Source organism: Hemicordylus capensis, chromosome 17, assembly GCF_027244095.1.
Source record: "Hemicordylus capensis ecotype Gifberg chromosome 17, rHemCap1.1.pri, whole genome shotgun sequence".
Classification (NCBI taxonomy): domain Eukaryota; kingdom Metazoa; phylum Chordata; class Lepidosauria; order Squamata; family Cordylidae; genus Hemicordylus; species Hemicordylus capensis.
The window spans coordinates 2737925-2756744 of NC_069673.1; the positions used below are offsets into that span (position 1 = coordinate 2737925).

The following is an 18820-nucleotide window of genomic DNA, read 5'->3' on the forward strand; positions in this document are numbered from 1 at the left end:
TGGGAAGAGCAGAAGGTTCCAAGTTCCCTCTCTGGCAGCATCTCCAAGAGAGGGCTGAAAGAGATTCCTGCCTGCAACCTTGAAGAAGCCGCTGCCAGTCTATGTAGACAATACTGAGCTAGATAGACCAATGGTCTGACTCAGTATATGGCAGCTTGCTATGTTCCTAGTTAAATTCTGGTTAACCAGCAAAGGAGAAATTACAGACAATCAGAACAGTCTGTCCTGGTTCAATGCTGGTTAACGAGAGTGGTTTGACCAGAATTCCCCTGAAATCCTGCAATCGCACAATCAGGTCCCCTGTGCCAATTTAACTTTTTAACCGGATCCTTGTGATTGGGTGAATCCCACCACTATCTGTAACAATGCATTCTAATCATTCTCAGGGGTCATGCACACACAATAAAAAACTGTGTTCTACCCAGGTTTGGGAGCTACTGTGTACTTCCAATTTTCGCCTGGGTTTTCCTCTCAACTTGCTTCAACACAACCAAAAACTGGGAGCACACACAGCTCCAAAACCCAGACAGAACACAGCATTTGATTGTGTGAATGATCTCTCAGATGTGTTAAAAGCTGTGGGCTGCTGGTTTGGGATTTGAGTGGGGGTTGTTCTCTCTGAAATCTCTGGACACATTGACATTCTCACTGTCAGTTTAACTGAAGCTGGATTATTCCTATTGAGTGTTTACATGGAAAATCTAAGATTCCTCTCAAGTCTTTCAACCTGTCTTGGGGGAAATGCCTATCATTATTACCACTTGGCAGCTTCTGTCATGTACGGAAAGCGAAGATGTTCTTATGATAGGAATATCTGTCTGTTGGACAGAAACACACTAAATTAATTCCCTGTGCATTTCAGACAAATAACCATTGCTAAGCTAGATACATTTTAATGTCCTGGATACCAGTCTTGGGCTACCTTGATACATCTCTCTCTCTTGTGTTTAGATGAAATAAACATGTCTTATGGTGATTTTCCCCCTTTAGCTTGTTTTTTAAAATGCCCACAGCAAGTTTATTTCTGAAGAACAAGACTACTGATATATTAAAATCACCCTGCTACCTTCTTCCGCCCTTATCTTCCATTTCATCTCATCACTCATCAGTGTTTCAGTGCTGAAGTCACAAAGCATGAAGGATGCCTCACCAGCTAAAAGGATGTTGGATGGTTTGAGGTTTCTGAAACACACCAGAATGTTTTGATCAGCATGTTAAAATGGAGTTACAGCAGGGTGAAGCGATAAACACTTCTTCTGGATGTCTTTTAATAGGCTTTAGCTTTTGTGCTACGTAGAAATATAACGAAACATGTTGCAGTGACATATAGCTGGTTCTCATCACACGAGCAAAAACTCGCTTGGAGAAACATTCTACCCAGTTTTGAGAACTGAGCATACTGTCCTACCTAGCACTTGTACACAGCATATTATCGAAGGTGAAGGAAATGCTGTCCAACCCAGCCCCCAGGCAAATTCATTTCCCCTTCCTCCTACCTAGGTATTTGCAAGGGCACAACAGAAAACTGGGAGCACACACAGCTCCCAAAACTGGGTTGGAAGCTTCTCCGAGCCGCTTTTTGCTCAGGAGAACTGGCCCCAAAACTGGCATTTCTTCCCACCTGTGAAAAATGTTCTTTTGGTGGATGTAAACCAAAGCATCCACCATCTGCCCCAGGAACATCCGGATCACCTGTAGAAAGGAATATAAGAGAAAATCTATATAAAGGGAGATAACACAGGAAGTTGCTGTCTCTATTGAGTCGGATCTGCTCTGACTGGCAGCCGCTCTCCAAGGCTTCAGACCAGAACTTTTCTCAGCCGTATCTAGAGATGCTGCCAGGAATTAAACCTGGGACCTTCTGCATGCTAAGCGGATGCAATACCACTGAGCTATGGCCCCTTCCCCAGTGTGTGCCATCAGGTTTTCAAGGAGCTGAGAGATTCTCACCCAGCTTCTTGCCCTTAGCAGGAATGTTACTCCAGTCTACAGCACCACCCACCTACATCTGAGCTATTTGGCACTCCAGAAGCACTGTTCTGCCGTTCTGTCCTCTGCCTTAGGTCAGCAAATGGACTTTGGCTATGGAGCATGTCCAGGTCAGGCTGAGACTGAAGGTGGCAGTACCCAGAACCAGGTAAGGAGTGGCTATTCTCACACCCAAGATCCTGTAGTCGGTTGGCAGAACCAGAAAGAGGATCTGCTCAGCTGCTCAGCCAGGGATCAAAGGCCAAGTTGCCTGGACTGTATTTATATCTGCCCTGGCCAATCCAGAGGCTTCATACTGCATGCCAATTAGAGCGGCTGGTGTTGCACATCTCCATTCCCTCTGGGTGCCACGTGGCCCCGTTCAGGAGTTAAATGTCCATCACTGCATTCGCAGCGCAGCCAGGAGTGGCAGGGAGAGCCACTCCTGACCGCGCTGCGAATATTGCGCTGGACTGGATCTAACTCCCAAATGGGGCCACGTGGCTAACCAACCCCCCCGTCTGGCATCAGACGTAGGGGGCATGGCAAGCGGGGCTGCTGCCACAGCCGGACACAGGTCACTGCTGGTCTGGCTCTGCTACTGTTTGAGGTGTAGTGAACAGGTCCAACACTGGCCTCTCCCAATGCTGAAATATTTGCTGGAATATCTGCCTGTTCAGATACCATTTGCCTGGCATCAGGTCCTCTCAGCTTAGCCAGTCGGCTACTTGATTCAGTTCCCCCCTCACATGGTGTGCCGATAGGGATGCAAGTTGCTGTTCTGCCCATCCCATGGAGGGATTTTGATCTTGTACCTCCCTGTCGGTTTACATGGGCCTTTGCTGTTGTTTTGTCGATCCTGATCAGCACATCCACCCTGCAGGTTCTGATGGAAGGAGCTCACAGCCAAGCGGATGGCTCTCAGCTCCAACCAGTTTATGCTGTGGGTAACAGTTCTTTCTTCATGGTCCACTTTCCTTGTGCCGAATGTTGTTGACGATGCTCCCACCCCGCCAGCCCCTGGTGCTGGCGTCTGTCGTTACTATAGTCTTTGGTGGATCCAGAAATTGCTTGCCCCTCAATAGGTTTAGTGGTGACAACCACCATCAGAGGGAGTGACGTACTTGGGGTGACAGTGTTAGCATCGTGTGTTTCTTGCTGGCGATTGCCTTCTGGTATGGAAGGAGAAACCACTGGAGCTCTCTAAGGTGGAATTGTGCCCATGGTACAGCCTCCAATGTAGCCACCATCAAACCCAGGAGTCGAACTAATGTCAGTAGCGGAACTGTAGGAGCAGAGTATGCCCATCTGACTTCTGTGGTGATAATTTGGAAACTCTCCTGGGGCAAGATCAGGTGATTCTGCACCATGTCTATCACCGCTCCTAGATGCTGAAGTCTGTGTGATGGAAGCAAATTATTTTTTCCAGTGTTTACTATGAACCCATGTTCCTGCAAGGCCTGTAGTGTCTTCTGGAGATCTGACTCTGCTGCTTCCCTGGATGGTGACTGGATCAGAAGATTATCCAGTACGCGAAAACCCAGATTCCCTGAAGGAGAAGACAAGTGCCGAAGACAGGCTGAATGGAAGGGCCACGTACTGATAGTGCCTCCCTGCATATTTGAATCTGAGGAGGCATCAACTGTTGGGATGTATTGGCACATGGAGGTATGCCTCCTGCAGGTCCATGGAAGAAAGAAAGTCTAGGTGGTGGAGTGCTTCCACCACGGATCTGAGTGACTCCATTCAGAAATGTTCGCTCTTGACCCACCTGTTCACAAACCAGATCCCCCTTAGCAGTCTGGATGGCTTCTGGTGTCACCTTAGATTGTAATCCAATAGTAGCAGTGACCCTAGTCGTGAGCAGATTAATGTCCTCAGACACAAATAAGCATTGTGAGACCTTGTTGGATTCTGGGTCCTCCCCCCGCCCCCAACCAGTCACCTTCTTCTTTGTCAGGGACAATATCAGTGTCCTGATCTCCATCAGGGTCAGCCTCCAGGTCAATTATTGGTGTAACTGGTACCATACACTTGTCAATAGGAATAGGTCTGGGATTCAGGGTGCTAGGGTCACCTGAATCTGGGCCAGACTGATCTGAAGTGTGTCACTCTTTAAGTTTGTGTTTTACACCCCACTTCGACTGCCCACCCTTGGTGTGCTTTCTTTTCTTTTTTGACTTTTTGGGGGATGGACTAGATGAACTCGAGGGTGATGATGCCCTTGACCCCAGCAACTGAGAAGTCTTTATTTTTCAAATGTTTTAAGCTATGGATTTCCCCTTTCACATGCATCCCCTTCCTCTCCCATTTTATCACACCACCACCCCCATTTAATTTGATATTGGTATGCTTTTGTTGTACTTTATGACAGTATGTCCCAAGATGTTCCAAATGCCGTCAATGCACAGGTGAGTGGGGAGGGGGCTGTATTATAATAGATCTGTTTATTCATTATTATTGAATATAAGCTTTCTTTCTTTCTTTCTTACCAAATCTTTAAATTTCTCATGCTTCTGCCTCTTGGCCTTAATCAAAGATGAGAGGTTCTCTTGATCCGAGTGTTGCATCACCAGGCAAAGAAAAACAGATGAAATCTGCAACAGGATGAAGATAAAGCTACCACTTGGTGTGAGGGGCTCATTTTATTTTATTTATTTATTTATTTGACTTATATACCGCCCTTCCAAAATGGCTCACAAGGTTCCCCCTCCCCGCATTCCAAAACAGCCCAGTCAAGAAAGAAACAGTCTGAGTGTCTCAAAGTGGTATTGATAGCCCAATCCTATACAGAATTAGGCATGACAGCCTATTGGTGTCAATAGGTTTAAGCAGGCATGCCTAACTCGATAGAGGTAAAAATAATCAACCAGCCGGCAGAAGTAACATTTGTAAATCAATTCAGAAAGATTGCAACACTTATTTCCCCCCTGGAGGTTTTTCACACCTGGCTTTTAGTTTACATCTCCTCCAGCATGGAGGGTATGAGTCCACATATTGGCCAAATTTACCCTGAAGTCCCTGCAAGCTATCAGGGAGCATTTCACAGACAATTTGGGTTTTTCATTGCGTGTTAAGAGTGTAGCCTGATTTATATCCAGGGTTTTAAAAAAATCCACTTTTTGCTTTTCTTTTGCTTTTTGACAACTTTGAACTTGCAGAAGCAGCCTTATTACACCATTTTAAATACATCTATCAGGACATTCAGAAACATTATATTTTTCCTCTCTTTTAGCAGACAAGCAGGCAGATATCACCTACAATGCTGCTAAGTTTTACGAGGCAGCTATTAGAGGGTGCCAAGAGATGGTAAAGGGTATTAAGCTGGAGTATAATTATTGAACATCAAAGCATAGGGGAGTTTTTCTGGTTTGATGTCTGAAAGGTAAAAGTGTAATTTTGGTTTGATGTATGTGTTTATTATGGCTTTATGTTGTTCTGATTTGGTCATGGACTGTTATAAACTTGAACTGAACAAGGATTTGTTCCTGCGCCCACCGTATGAGGTAGTCCAGTCCAATGGAAAGATTTCTTGGGACTGCTATCTCAGTTTTATCTGTGGCTGTGCTGGGATCCTATCCTGGATTTCCAAGGTGTATGTCTAATAGTTTTAAGACTTTTAATGTTGGGTTTTAAATGATTTTAATGTTAATGGTTTTAATAGTTTAATAGATTTTAAGTGTAAACCGCCCAGAGACGCAAGTTTCGGATGGTATAGAAATATGTTACATAAATAATAAATAAAAATAATACCCTCTTCAGTGGACCACACCAACGTAGGAGCCCTAGCCCCTCCCTCGGTTCACCCAGGAATTGCTGCCCAAGCCTCTGCAGATCTCATTTTTTCTTCTTTTGATTTTTTTAAATGTTTACTCTGCCACGTTGGTTTTATTTGGCCTCTTTCATTCCCTGAACTAAGATGTTTTAGACAATAATAATAATGAATACAAATAATATTTATATACCGCTTTTCAACAAAAGGTTCCCAAAGTGGTTTACATAAGATATAAATAAATAAATAACATGACTCCCTTCCCCCAAAGGGCCCACAGTCTAAAAAGGAAACAGAAGATAGACGCCAGCAACAACCACTGGGGGGATGCTGGGCTGGGGTTGGATAGGGTCAGTTGCTCTCCCCTTGCTAAATAAAGATAATCACCACTTTTAAAAGGCACCTCTTTGCTCAATTAGCAGGGGACTAACCCTGCTCATGCAACTGAGAAAGAGACATGCTCCAAGAGTATCTGTGATGTCATCTGAAGATGTCCCAACATGTACGGGTGTTTAAACAAGTATTTTGAGCATTTATAAAGGGGAAATTCTGATGAAAAGCACCTGACTGTGCAATGAAGGGTCATGCCAGGAGGCACAGGGATATTGCAGAGGGCATCATGGCAGATGTGCTTTTGGCAGACCTGAGCACGGGCAGGGAGGATAGCGTTTGAATCGGCCCAATATTAATTTTTTCCAATTGTGAGCCTTTTTGGGGCAGGAGTATTAACATTTGGTGGGGGGACACTGTAAGCCATTCTGAGGAACCCATGGGAAAGAACAGGACAGAAATCTACTGAATGAATGAATGAATACTCAGGAGGAACTCCAACTAAATTAAATGGAGTTTGAGCACAGCGGGGAAGTAACTTGCCTAGGGAGCAAGAGGTTGCTGGTTCAAATCCCTGCTGGTGTGTTTCCCAGACAATGGGAAACATCTATATCAGCAAGCAGCGATATAGGAAGATGCTGAAAGGCATCATCTCATGCTGCGCGGGAAGAGGCAATGGCCAACCCCTCCTGTATTCTACCAAAGACAACCACAGGGCTCTGTGGGCGCCAGGAGTCGACACCGACTTGAGGGCACAACTTTACTTTACCCACATCAGTATGTGTAGAACTGCAGCTTTAAAAGATGCCATTTCATTCTCACCCTATTGTCCCAGATGATAAACATTTCTTTATAGGCACAGATATTTTGACGCTTCAAACTCAGCAGTTCCATGGCCTGTTAGGAAGACAGCAAACGAGGAAAACAGGCCTAGCAGAACAGCTATAACATGCAATTCACTTTAAACAAATGTGATGGGAGCACTCCCAGCTGCCAATTCTCTCCTCCCCACTCGAGAATCCTATGTATGTTTAGTAAATCCAGTGAGTTCAGTGGAACTTACTCCCAAGTAACGGTTCATAAGATTGCATCCAAATTTATTCTTTTGGAATAAATCTCAAAGTCGAACTCTTTTCTAAGCTCAGCCAGGTGCAAAATTCATTTTTTTAGGTACTGAAAGGCCAAGCCACCTAATGGTACAGCAGGAAAGCAACCTGCCCAGAGGCTCTTGGTTCAAATCCCCATTGGTGGTCACAATGGGGAAACACAAAGGAAACACAACCTTTCCTTTCCTTTCCAACTGAAAGGCCATCCTCACTCTGTTTAGATCAGGGAACCTGGCTCACCACATCTGCAGACACCTGGGACTGTCCTGGGGCACCCCTCTTCCCACATTCTCTATGTGTCATTTTAAAACAATAAGGAGATGTGAATTAGTCTTAGGAACTAAAGTTAAACATACAAAGCTGATGCAAGAAACAGGAAATCTACCTCAGCCTAATTTGGGTGCTGCAAGGGCCTGGGCTGGACCCCCCCCCCCAAAAAAACTCCTCCATTTAAACACTCTTGTTAATATGAATTTATTTAATGCATTTTAATCTCATTTTTCATTAAAATGCAAAGCAGCTAAATGGACTTAACATACCCTGCTTCTTCCACTAGAACACTGAAGGGTTGACATCCAGACTGAGCTTCTCTATAGTTACTCGAAGACTATTTAGTTTCAATGAGACTATTCAAGGGTAATTTAATCCAGATATTGGCCACATATTCCAAAGAAGCTTATCCACAGAATTTAGTTGGGACCAGTGGTAAACATGGGCATCTGGGGGTCGGTTGTGGTGCGGGGGAGAGGCAAGGATTAAGCCAGTCGCCTGGATTGAGCCAGTCCCTTTGAATTCAGTGGGGCTTACTCCTAGATAATTAGAACATAAGCACAGCCCTGCTGGATCAGGCCCAAGGAGGCCCATCTAGTCCAGCATCCTGTTTCCCACAGTGGCCCACCAGATGCCACTGCTGGAAGCCACAGGCAGGAGCTGAAAGGGGCATGCCCTCTCTCCTGCTGTGACTCCCCTGCAACTGGTACTCAGAGGCATCCTGCCTTTGAGGCTGGAGGTGGCTTATAGCCCTCCGACTAGTAGCCATTGATAGACCTCTCCTCCATGAAGTTATCCAAACCCATCTTCAAGCCATCCAGGTTGTTGGCTGTCACCACATCTTGTGGCAGAGAATTCCACATAAGTATTGAGTATAGGGTTGCAGGCTTTCCCCTCCCTCCCCCGGAAAAATGCCTGTGGATACCCATGGTGGTAGAGCATATGCCTCCTTGCATGCAGAAGGTCCCAGGTTCAATCACAGGCAGCATCTTCAAGTAGGGCTAGGAAAGACTCCTGCTTGAAACCTTGGAGAGATGCTGCCAGGCAGTGTAGAATACTGGGCCAGATGGACCAGCTATGTTTCTATGATCCTTTCATCACTGTCTATCAAATACATATAAGAACATATCTGAAAAATATCTAGCAATTCTGTTTGCAGTGTCATTAAGAAAAAAGTTAATGACAAATATTTGCATTAAAGTACAAAGAAAACAAAACTAACAAAGTGAACCAAGTCACTGGGATGCATCAACTACCTCAAAATAACACAAGGACACTGATCTGTTTAAACCACTGCAGAGAAATCCGCCAGCTAAATTGCTCAATAGGAGTTATTCTAAAGGATTACTGTATTTAATTTCAATTGGACTCCTCAGCAGTAATTCAGTCTGAATGTCAAACAGTGTAGTCTTTCAAAATTATTCACCTAGTGCTCTCTGCAAAAGGTCCCAAAGTGTATTTGTTTGTATGTTGTAGCAAAAACAAGTCCTGAACGCTATAAAGGCACATTTAATCATCAACATCTTTATTTGTTAGCCACCCCATAACACATTGTTCTCTGGGCGGCTCACAACATTTATTGTGGCATTAGCCAGGGGCATCATTAGGGGGTGGCCAATGAGGCACATGCCCCCAATGAATTGCTCAGAGCCTTCAATCTCACCAGCCCCCTCCCTTCCCCATGATCTCTTCCTAGCTCTTATCCTCACCTGCTTCTTCCACCTTCATAGGTCCTGGATTATAATATCAGAGACTTTCAAAAGCATCAATAATTATTCTTGGGTGGGGAGGGCATGACTGAGTAATTTTCAAAAGTGGGGCTGTGGGCCTGAGCCCCAGAGCTTTTAAGTACCCAGCAACACCCCTGGCACCAGCTTTCTTGCCAGAAGTAGGCAAGATCAGGATGTGACACAGGAGATTAGTGAAGTGAAGCTACCTCTTTAAGAGCATCATTTGCTTGTGTTTCATCAATGCATTCAACCTGTACCAAAAGAAAAGGATGTTTGTGAAAGCAAAACAAATTAAGAGTTACCAAGAAGCTTTGTTTAACTAGCCAGTCCCATCAGGTGAAAGTTGTGAACATTTCACAATTATTATTTACCATATATGGGGGCAGGGCACACAAGGGGCAAAGTGTGCATTTATGGGTGCAGCATTTCCCAGTCTAAACCATTCCCTCTGAAGCTGCTATTTGCTCTGAAGGGGTGGAGGGACACAGAGGAGCTCGACTGAGAGAGCTCTACTATGAGACCCACAAGCTGTTGCTTCCTGTAAGGACCTGGAACAAAACCTCTCCAGTTTATTTCAAATAACTGGGAGGTCCATGTGATGAAACTGTCCCACCGATATGGGAGGTACCAAAGCGCAAAGATCAGGGTTCTGGCCCTAGCATGCATGTGTGCGTCTTCTGGGTGCCTGGAAAACATTTTCAATCATTACAAATATCTCATTCTCTTTCACTTAATAGGCTACAAACTAAAGTAAAAGGTAAAGTGTGCCATCAAGTCAATTTCAACTCCGGGCACCCACAGAGCCCTGTGGTTTTTCTTTTGGTAGAATACAGGAGGGGTTTACCATTGCCTCCTCCCGCACAATATGGAATGATGCCTTTCAGCATCTTCCTGTATCGCTGGTTTCAGAAACAGGTTTCAAAAAATTAGCACTGAGAACTTCCATTGAAATTAATTGGACAAGAAAACTTGTCCCATTAATTTCAGTGGGAGTTTTCATGAGTAATGTAGTCTCTGGATGTCAGCCAATGACCTGAGAAGCCTCTTGTCCCATACCTATAGCATTTAAATGTGTGCATGCGTGTTCTATACACCCACAATCTCTCTGGGGTACCTGAGCTGAAGGTTTGCAACAGAAGGGGTACACTTGTTTAAAACAAAGTGTAGGAACCCCTGGACTAAGGAGGTTTGTGAGCTCTTTGCTATTTTGCTCAAATAATGTCCTGATTATGTTTTATGTCCTATTTTGTAACATGAGGTAAATGGGGGGATGCCAGGGACGTAACTATAATAGGGCAAGGGGAGACAGTTGTCTGGGGGCCCATTGCCTTGGGCCTCCCCCCGAGGCAAGTCACATGACTGACTCCCCCAGCCACGCACCTGCCCGGGCTTCCTTCAGTTGTATTCATCCTCTGAAATGGATGTGGGTGTTAAGACCGGGAGCTACCAGAACAGCATGTCTTTCTCTAGTACCATTAAATGACTTGCATCGTCCACAATTTACAAAACCTTGTAAAAAATAATTTAGGATGATGTTCTATTGTGGCACATAGGATAGATAGATAGATATGAATTTTACTCTGCTTTTTGTTACCACTATTCAGCCTCATTTAAGATTTCTTTTCTTCATAAGCTGAGCTTCAGTGATGGGGGGGGCCATTTTAAAATCTTGTCTCTGGGCCCACTACAATCTTGCTACGCCTCTGCTGGATGCATTGGTCTATCGAGCAATAAATCGCCAGGAAAACTAATCACGTTGCCATGGAAACTGCCTTTCCCTTTCTCCCGTCTCTCTTACCTTTTTCACAACATACTTCTTCCTAGTACCATCCTTTCCCACCTCTGCTTTGGATTCCACCACCAGCATTGTCCCAATTGACCCAGGAGCCAATTCCTTCAGCACCTGTATACGGAGATGAATGTGCATAAATCAACAGCTAGGGAAAGGACCGGGCTACCTCGGAGGCACTCAGACCATCAAGTCCACATTCTTAGCTCAAGACAAAACAAGAAGTTCTGGTGAAAACTAATCTGCCTACTTCGTATAATTTTAATTGATAATTACCGCCATCTTCACAAGTTAACCCACTTGTGCCTCAAACGTTCATGCATCCGCCATCCTGAATTGGGGTGGATGACATCATCACAAACTACACCGTTGAGGTGTCCCTGTGTGTCACTACAACTGTACTAAATTTGGTCCAAATTGGTCCAGGCATTGCAAAGTCGATAGAGGGACACACACTATTCTCACACACGTGCAAAACTGGGCTTAAGGGAGCCCAAACCGGTTTTGCACACCCGTGTGAACCGCTGGGATCGAGCCGATCCCAGCGGCAGCACAGCAGCAAACCCGCCTGTGAAGTGAAGCCTCCATCTAAAACAGCATTAGGAGAGCAAGCATTCTCCTAACCCCATTTTTTAAAATTGTCAGCCGCAACCTTGGTGCAAAGGTGCAAACTTGCATGGTGCATTATGGTGTTTCCGGAGGGTGGTGGGGTGACACGTCCTGGTACCCCAACCCCCAGAAGCAGCCAGTGCTTGTCTAGTCAGGCGATATGCCCACCCAGGGAAGCCTGGAGGATAGTCAGCAGGGAGGGGAGCTTTTCTGCACTTCCTCCCTGCAGGCAGGGTAGCCCTTTCTCACTAGTAGGCTCACAATCTACCGTGAACAGAATTCACAACCAATCACTGCACCAAAGTGCCAACAACATGAGCAGGACTGGATGACTCTGGGCTGATTCACACATTGTATATCTTAGATATACACTTAAGGTTTTGTTCAAGTGCACACCAACATCAAAGACGATCGTTGTGTAAAGCCAGGAGGGGTTTGGCACAGAGAGCGGGTCTCCCCGCACATGAGCGGCTAGCCTAACCTTTGCCGGCCGGATTGGCCGCCTGGCTCTGTCACAGAGCCAGTAGGGGTGGTGGGGATTGGGGGCCACCTGGCGCCCAGAAATCCCAGGATGCCCCACATGAGTGTGCGGGGCATTCTGGGGAGACCCCCGATGCTGGGAGGCTTCTTGTTGCCACCTGGTTGGGGGTCTCCTCATAGGTTGCCTCATAGCGAACTTGCGCAGCAGCAGTGACTCATTAAAAAAACAACTGGGGTTAGCAGAGTGCTTGCTCCGCTAACCTCGTTTAAGTGGATGGCTACTTTGGTGGGCTAGTTGCCGTAGAACCACTGGGCACGTCTGCAAGCCTGGTGGTTCTCACAATAGAGGAAAACTGGGCTGGGTTCCCTTAAGCCGGTTTTCCTCCATCGTGTGAATAGCCTCTCAATTCAGGCATCACACCAAACCATGGTTCATGCTTTCCATAGGTTAGAACCTAAACCAGGGTCCTAGCTCCCCAAGCAACATGCAAACCATGGTTTAGAGCTGCCTGCCTGCTTCAGTTTCTATCTGTCCAGTATTCATGTTTCAAAGCGTGGTGGCCTCTGGCGGAAGAACGATAGCTATGACTATGGTTTGTCAACTCAGATATCACACCCAACCAGCACAAGTTAGCACAAACCAGGTTTTACAGACCCACTTGACCATTGGTTCTGCTCCTGGCTTGCAAGCCGATCACAAATTATTTATTTGTTTATTTATTTATTTATTCGATTTCTATTCCGCCCTTCCAAAAATGGCTCAGGGCGGTTTACACATAGAAATAATAAATAAATACAATGAATCCCTGTCCCCAAAGGGTTCACAATCTAAAAAGGAACATAAGACAGACACCAGCAACACTGGAGGTCCTGTGCTGGAGGTGGATAGGCCCAATTACTCTCCCCCTGCTAAATAAAGAGAATCACCATGTTAAAAGGTGCCTCTTTGTCAAGTTAGCAGAGGCCTGTGGAGGCAGCAAAGAGCTTGTTGTTTTGTGGAAATATGATCCCTGGTGTTTTGCTTTCCAAAAACATATCCAAGCAGAAAACTGAAAATATTGTGTAAAATAATAACCATATAGCATTAGGGGGCAGGGAACCATCTTATTTACTTAATATTTATTTTTCTATGTGAACTGCTTTGAGAATTCCTTGTAAGTTTCCACCTCCTCTTGTATAGAGGGTTCCAGACGGCCTCAGAATTATATATTTATTGTTAAATTTATATACCGCCTTTCATTAAAACAATCCCAAGGCGGTTCACACAAAAATTAAAACAAGACTATAAAGATTACACAATTAAAATATTAAGCTAAATATAAAAACAGATCTGATTAAAAATATTTAAAATACAAGGATAAGATAACCATACAAAATACAAAGCAGCAGCAGTAGACACAATCATATAAAAGCCTGGGTAAAAAAACCACTATTTCATATACTTTCTAAAAACTGTGATGGGAGTTTTTAGGAGCGAATAGCCACTGGGAGAGCATTCCAGATTCTGGGGGCAGCATTAGAGAAGGCCCCGTCCCTCATGCACAACAAGCCTCCCTCATTTTCCGCACCCAGGGTAGAGCCTGCTCAAATGACCTCGTCAAGCGGGCAGCAACCCTTTGGAGCAGGCGGTCCCTCAGGTATTCCAGCCCCAAACTATGAAGGGCTTTAAAGGTCAAAGCCAGCACCTTGAATTGGACCCGGAAACGAACTGGTAAGAACATAAGAACATCAGAACAGCCCTTCTGGATCAGGCCCAAGGAGGCCTATCATCTAGTCCAGCATCCTGTTTCTCACAGTGGCCCACCAGATGCTGCCGGAAGCCACAGGCAGGAGTTGAGGGCATGCCCTCTCTCCTGCCATTACTCCCCTGCAACTGGTGCCGGTGCAGCTCTTTCAGAATGGGTGTGATGTGAATTATGGCCACTGGGGAGTTCTGCTCCACCCTTCAGCAATCTGTTCCTTTCACAGACTGGCCCCTCATCATTGGCCGGCTCTGGTTTATATAACCCTTGGCAGGTGGGGCCTGTTTCATGATAACTCCGGCAGAGAACTCGCGGGAGCTGCCCCAACCCTGCGACGACTTGCCGTCTTCAAGCGATGGCGTGCTGCTATCCTGCAGGGGCCAGGCAGACACGCCCTGGACAAGGCAGGCAGCCACCTCCAGGGTTGCATGGGCTGGGAGGGACCAACACCAGCCACGCTGGGAGGGTAGGTTCCCAAGTACCGGCCTGATCTCTTGCGGTAGCCTGCGGCCCGTTGGGGGATCCCCGAGACTTCTGCTGAAAAGCGGTATATAAATATTTGTAGTAGTTATCTGTTTTCTAACCCCTATTTAATAGTGTACATTATGTCAGTTATTCAGCTAGTTACTACACAGCCACAGCGAGCCCCTTCCTATAATCAACTGCAAAATTTTTGTAAGCAAACATTAATTTACTGAGATTCCCTATAACCTGGGTTCTCAAACTCAGGTCCTCAGATGTTGATGGACTACATTGTGGCTGGGAATGGTGGGAATTGTAGTCCAACGACATCTGGGGACTCAAATTTGAGAACCCCTGTCCCATAAACTGGACTGAGCATTCCCACTTTCTAGTTGAAATGTTAGCTGTGCCATCAGGCACGATGTGCCTTTGCATACCACATCACTGTGCATATCTACGTGACCGGCAGGGAAGTGGTTTAGCCGTCATTCAATATACCCAGGGTACCCTGAACACTGTATGTTGTGACCCTTAGAAGAGAATTCCCAGCATCCTCACCAAACTACAATTCCCAGGATTCTTTGCAGGGGAAAACATGACATTTACACGCATATGAAGCTGCAGTGTAGCGATGCCCCTTGTGTTTATTAACTTTATATAACAACCATATCTACCTCACAGGGTTGATATGAGAGTAAAATAAAGGGGAGAAGCATGCATGCACCACTGAGATGATTTGAAGAGTGGTAGGAGCATTGCCAATTCCGCTCAGGGATGGAAGTTTGGGGCGGTGTACAAAAATAATTAATTAACAAACAAACAAATAAAAACTTCAAATTGAGGTGGCTCTCTGGAGGCTTTCTCCATTTCTGTCCAATATTTTCCAATACTTTTAGGGAGGAGAGCCGGCCTTATGGTAAAGTGTGCCGTCAAGTTGATTTCGACTCCTGGCACCCACAGAGCCCCGTGGTTGTCTTTGGTAGAATACAGGAGGGGTTGACCATTGCCTCCTCCCGCACAGTATGAGACGATGCCTTTCAGCACCTTCCTATAGCGCTGCTGCCCGATAGAGGTGTCTCCCATAGTCTGGGAAACACACCAGCGGGGATTCGAACCAGCAACCTCTGGCTTGGTAGTCAAGTCATTTCCCCGCTGTGCCATTAGCATTAGATGGCTGGTCTTGTGGTAGCAAGCATGAATTGTCTCCTTTGCTAAAGCAAGGCCTGTCCTGGTTTGCAAGTGAATCGGAGACTACACTTGTGTAAGATATTCCCCTTAGGGAATACCACACGAGTCCAGCCTCACAAGTTTGTTCCAAAACGTGCATCCTGCTTCTGGAGTCTTAAAAGTAACAAATAGAATAAATATATCCATAAATATGGCATGCATACATTTCATGGCATGCCTTCCCCGTAGAAAGATGACCCCGTAAGAACAGATATTGCATGCACCTGCCGTCTTAAAACGCACCTTTTTGAAGGAGGCTTTCTAATGCTCCCTGATTATTACTTGTTGGTTATATCTGGTAGGTTCTTTAGCGTCTTATCATTTTCAGTTTTAATTTGAACCTGAGAATGATTGTGGTTTTTAATCTGGCCCCTTTTTTCTTCGTTTGTTTCATTTGGTTCGTGTTATCACTTTTACTGTATCTTGGGTCTCTCTTATTGTCTTGAGCTGCCCCGAGGCAGAAGTGCACTGGAGGGGCAGGGTATAACTATTTCAAATAAAATAAAATAAAATAAAAAATGCATGCATGAATAAACGGGGGGGGGGGGGGGGGGGGCAGGCCACAGTGCCCCCAAACCCCAAGGGAGCAGCAGCAGCAGCAGTGCCCTCCAAGCAGTGCATGCTTCTTCCTCACCCCACCCCACCCCAAACCCGGCTCCCCACAACGGAAGGGCTTTGCTTTCCTTATATTCCCAGAACCCCCCACTATAAGGAGGGGTCCTCCTCTCCCCATGGCCCCTGGGCTCCCCCCAACTCTGAGGGACTCCCCTGCCTCCTTCCCAGGAGCCCCACAGCACATTTTAATTTTTTTGCCCCACCTATCACCTCCCACCCCCCAACATAACCCCCCTGCTTCAGAGCCCCCCCCATCGCCTGCAGACCTTATGCAGGCACCCCTCTGAGGTAACATTCTCCCCCCTCCCCCACATATCCCTTTCCTATGCCCCACACTGACAGGTTGTCCTCTCGACCCCCTCCCCATAGTATGTATGTGGGGGGCTTACACCACTGCGGCCCCTCCCCCCCAGGCCCCCTTTAGCCCCTCCCCCACCTCGTATTTCTCCATGGCTGAGCAATGGTGGGGGAGGGGCGGCAGCGCGGGACAAACGGCTCAAACCGGCCCCCCCCGCGCAAAGGGCGGGAAAATGCTTCCCTCCCCCCGCACGTGCTCATTTCTCTTCTTCCCTCTTCTCCCCCCCCGCCCCCCCCCCCGGCCATTTTATGTATCTCCTCAGCCCCCTTCCTTGGCCTTGTGGGGCGGGAGGAGTTCATGCCCCCCCCCCCACCTCAAATTAAACCCAAACTGAGGGAAATGTGAGGTAAACGGGATAATCTTCCGTTCTGAAGCTTTCTCAACTTGGGTCTCATAGATTCAGTTTCAGTTTCCGTTTATTTACAGTCACAGACCAAACATTTAGAGTATACATAATAATAAATTATTATTTCTCACACACAGAGAAACCTTGTCCATCCCTCCCCTCCCAAGACAATCACACACACACACTTCAATAAATATAAACGTATTCATTCATTCATTCATTCATTCAGAGATTTAATATCATTCATTCATTCAGAGAATTAATATCTATCATTCATTCATAGATATAATATACCACCCAATCCACAGACTCAGGGTGGTGTTCAAACAAGAACAGCATCCGAGATTTATATACGTAATGATAATAAACAACAGCAACAAATATTTACCCCTTTTCCACGAGTTTCCAAAGCGGTTTACATAGAGAAATAATACATAAAAATAAATGGCTCCCTGTCGCCAAAGGGCTCACCATCTATTGTGATATCACAATATATATCACAAAATCACAATATATTTTTTAAAAATGTATTTTTCCAAATAAATATTTATTTAAATATAATAAATAACTAAATAAAAACATATTTGGTAAATATATATTTAAAATATTTAAATATAATACATTAAAATAGACATAAAAATTATATATACACACACACACGAACACACAGAGTTTGTGGATTTGTTTGTGGAAAATAACCAATTTTTGCATAAACACCACCCTGCCGCTTATATTAGCAGAATGCACTACTTTTTACACCAGAATATGCTGGGAGGGGGAATTTAAATAATGTTTGGGGTATTTTAAAGAAGAAAATCTGAACACATATTTATCTGTTTTTATTCTCAACAGATTTTCAACACGAAATAATTAGACCAGTGATTCAAAGGTGACATCAGGCCCAAGAGAAGCAGATCTTTCTCAGATTCACATTTGGTGTGATCCAAATTTAGTGTGTGGTCATTATTCGATGAAATGAAGAATGCCTGAAGTTGAAATCCCACCAATTTCAGACTGTTCTTTTGCATCTTAAAAAAAAATTCTGTGGCATATATTTCATTTCTTCAACTTTGCTGTCAGTGCCCTCTGTGCAAAATGACTTTCCCTGGGCCTCACTTCCCAATATACAACAATACAAGAGTGCATTCGTGTTGAAGATGGCAGATCTTCTCCTGCTGCGATCTTTACAACAACCCTGTAGGGCAGGCCAGCCCTTTGATCTCCATGCTGCCAATGTGAAGCTACCTGAGCCACTGATGATTTGTGGTAAAGGCTGCAGTTCTAAGCACCTTTGATTTACTTACAGCCACAGTCCAATTCGAAGTAAAATGTTTAATTTGTTCATATTCTGCTTTCCAACACACACACACAATTCCCCCTTATTATTTCTCTATGTAAACCGCTTTGGAAACTTGTCGAAAAGCGGTAGATAAATATTTGTTGCTATTTGCACAGAAAAAGAATATGGATTCCAGATGTTCTGGAAGGCTGCATTTCCAGACCCATTTGACGTGGCAGCAAGCCCCCCTTGGGGCTGCAAAAGCACACCTAGGATCGGGCTACTGCATGTTTAGGAGTGCAGTTTGGCAAATTCCACAGCAGTCCTAAACACGCAGCCTGATTCTATAAACTGCAGTCCCAACAGAGTTCTGTGCCTGTGCAGGCTTCTTCCGCAGCGACAATAATTGCACCCGGAATCTTAGTTCCTTTTGCAAACTGCAGTCCCAACAGAGTTCTGCTGCGCCTGGGCGGGTTTCTTCCGCAGCGACAATAATTGCACCCCGATCCTAGTTGTGCAGGACGGCCTTTTGCAAACTGTCTGCAATCCCACCAGAATTCTGTGCCTGGGCGTGCTTCTTCTGCATTCCCAATGATTGCACCCCGATCCTAGGCGTGTTCAGGATGTGTAAATACATTTGCACCCCGATCCTAGGCGTGTTCAAACGGTGCAGACTGTAGCCCCTTACAGAGTTCTGTGCCTGGGCGTGCTTCTTCTTTAGAGAGGAGAGCTGGTCT

General features: G+C 45.5%; 1 protein-coding gene across 17 annotated transcripts in view; it reads right to left on the minus strand.

The window, feature by feature from the left end:
* Window positions 1-17847, minus strand: part of STKLD1 (serine/threonine kinase like domain containing 1) — a 78007-nt gene extending 60160 nt beyond the window's left edge. The window contains exons 1-8 of one of the 17 annotated variants that reach the window (XM_053281731.1): window positions 16490-16506; window positions 15729-15972; window positions 10975-11079; window positions 9383-9427; window positions 6893-6967; window positions 4461-4565; window positions 1622-1692; window positions 1067-1182 (exon numbers count right to left, since the gene is read on the minus strand). In XM_053281731.1, coding sequence (XP_053137706.1) covers window positions 1067-1182; window positions 1622-1692; window positions 4461-4565; window positions 6893-6967; window positions 9383-9427; window positions 10975-11043 — 481 coding nt within the window. In that variant the 5' untranslated portion in view covers window positions 11044-11079; window positions 15729-15972; window positions 16490-16506. Of the gene's footprint in view, window positions 1-1066; window positions 1183-1621; window positions 1693-4460; window positions 4566-6892; window positions 6968-9155; window positions 9321-9382; window positions 9428-10974; window positions 11080-13739; window positions 13858-14139; window positions 14298-14695; window positions 14790-15728; window positions 15973-16489; window positions 16508-16536; window positions 16681-17192; window positions 17292-17808 lie in introns of those variants that run through there. The other 16 variants (XM_053281725.1, XM_053281732.1, XM_053281726.1 and 13 more) reach the window with 16 other exon arrangements.
* Between the last annotated feature and the right edge of the window lie 973 nt (window positions 17848-18820).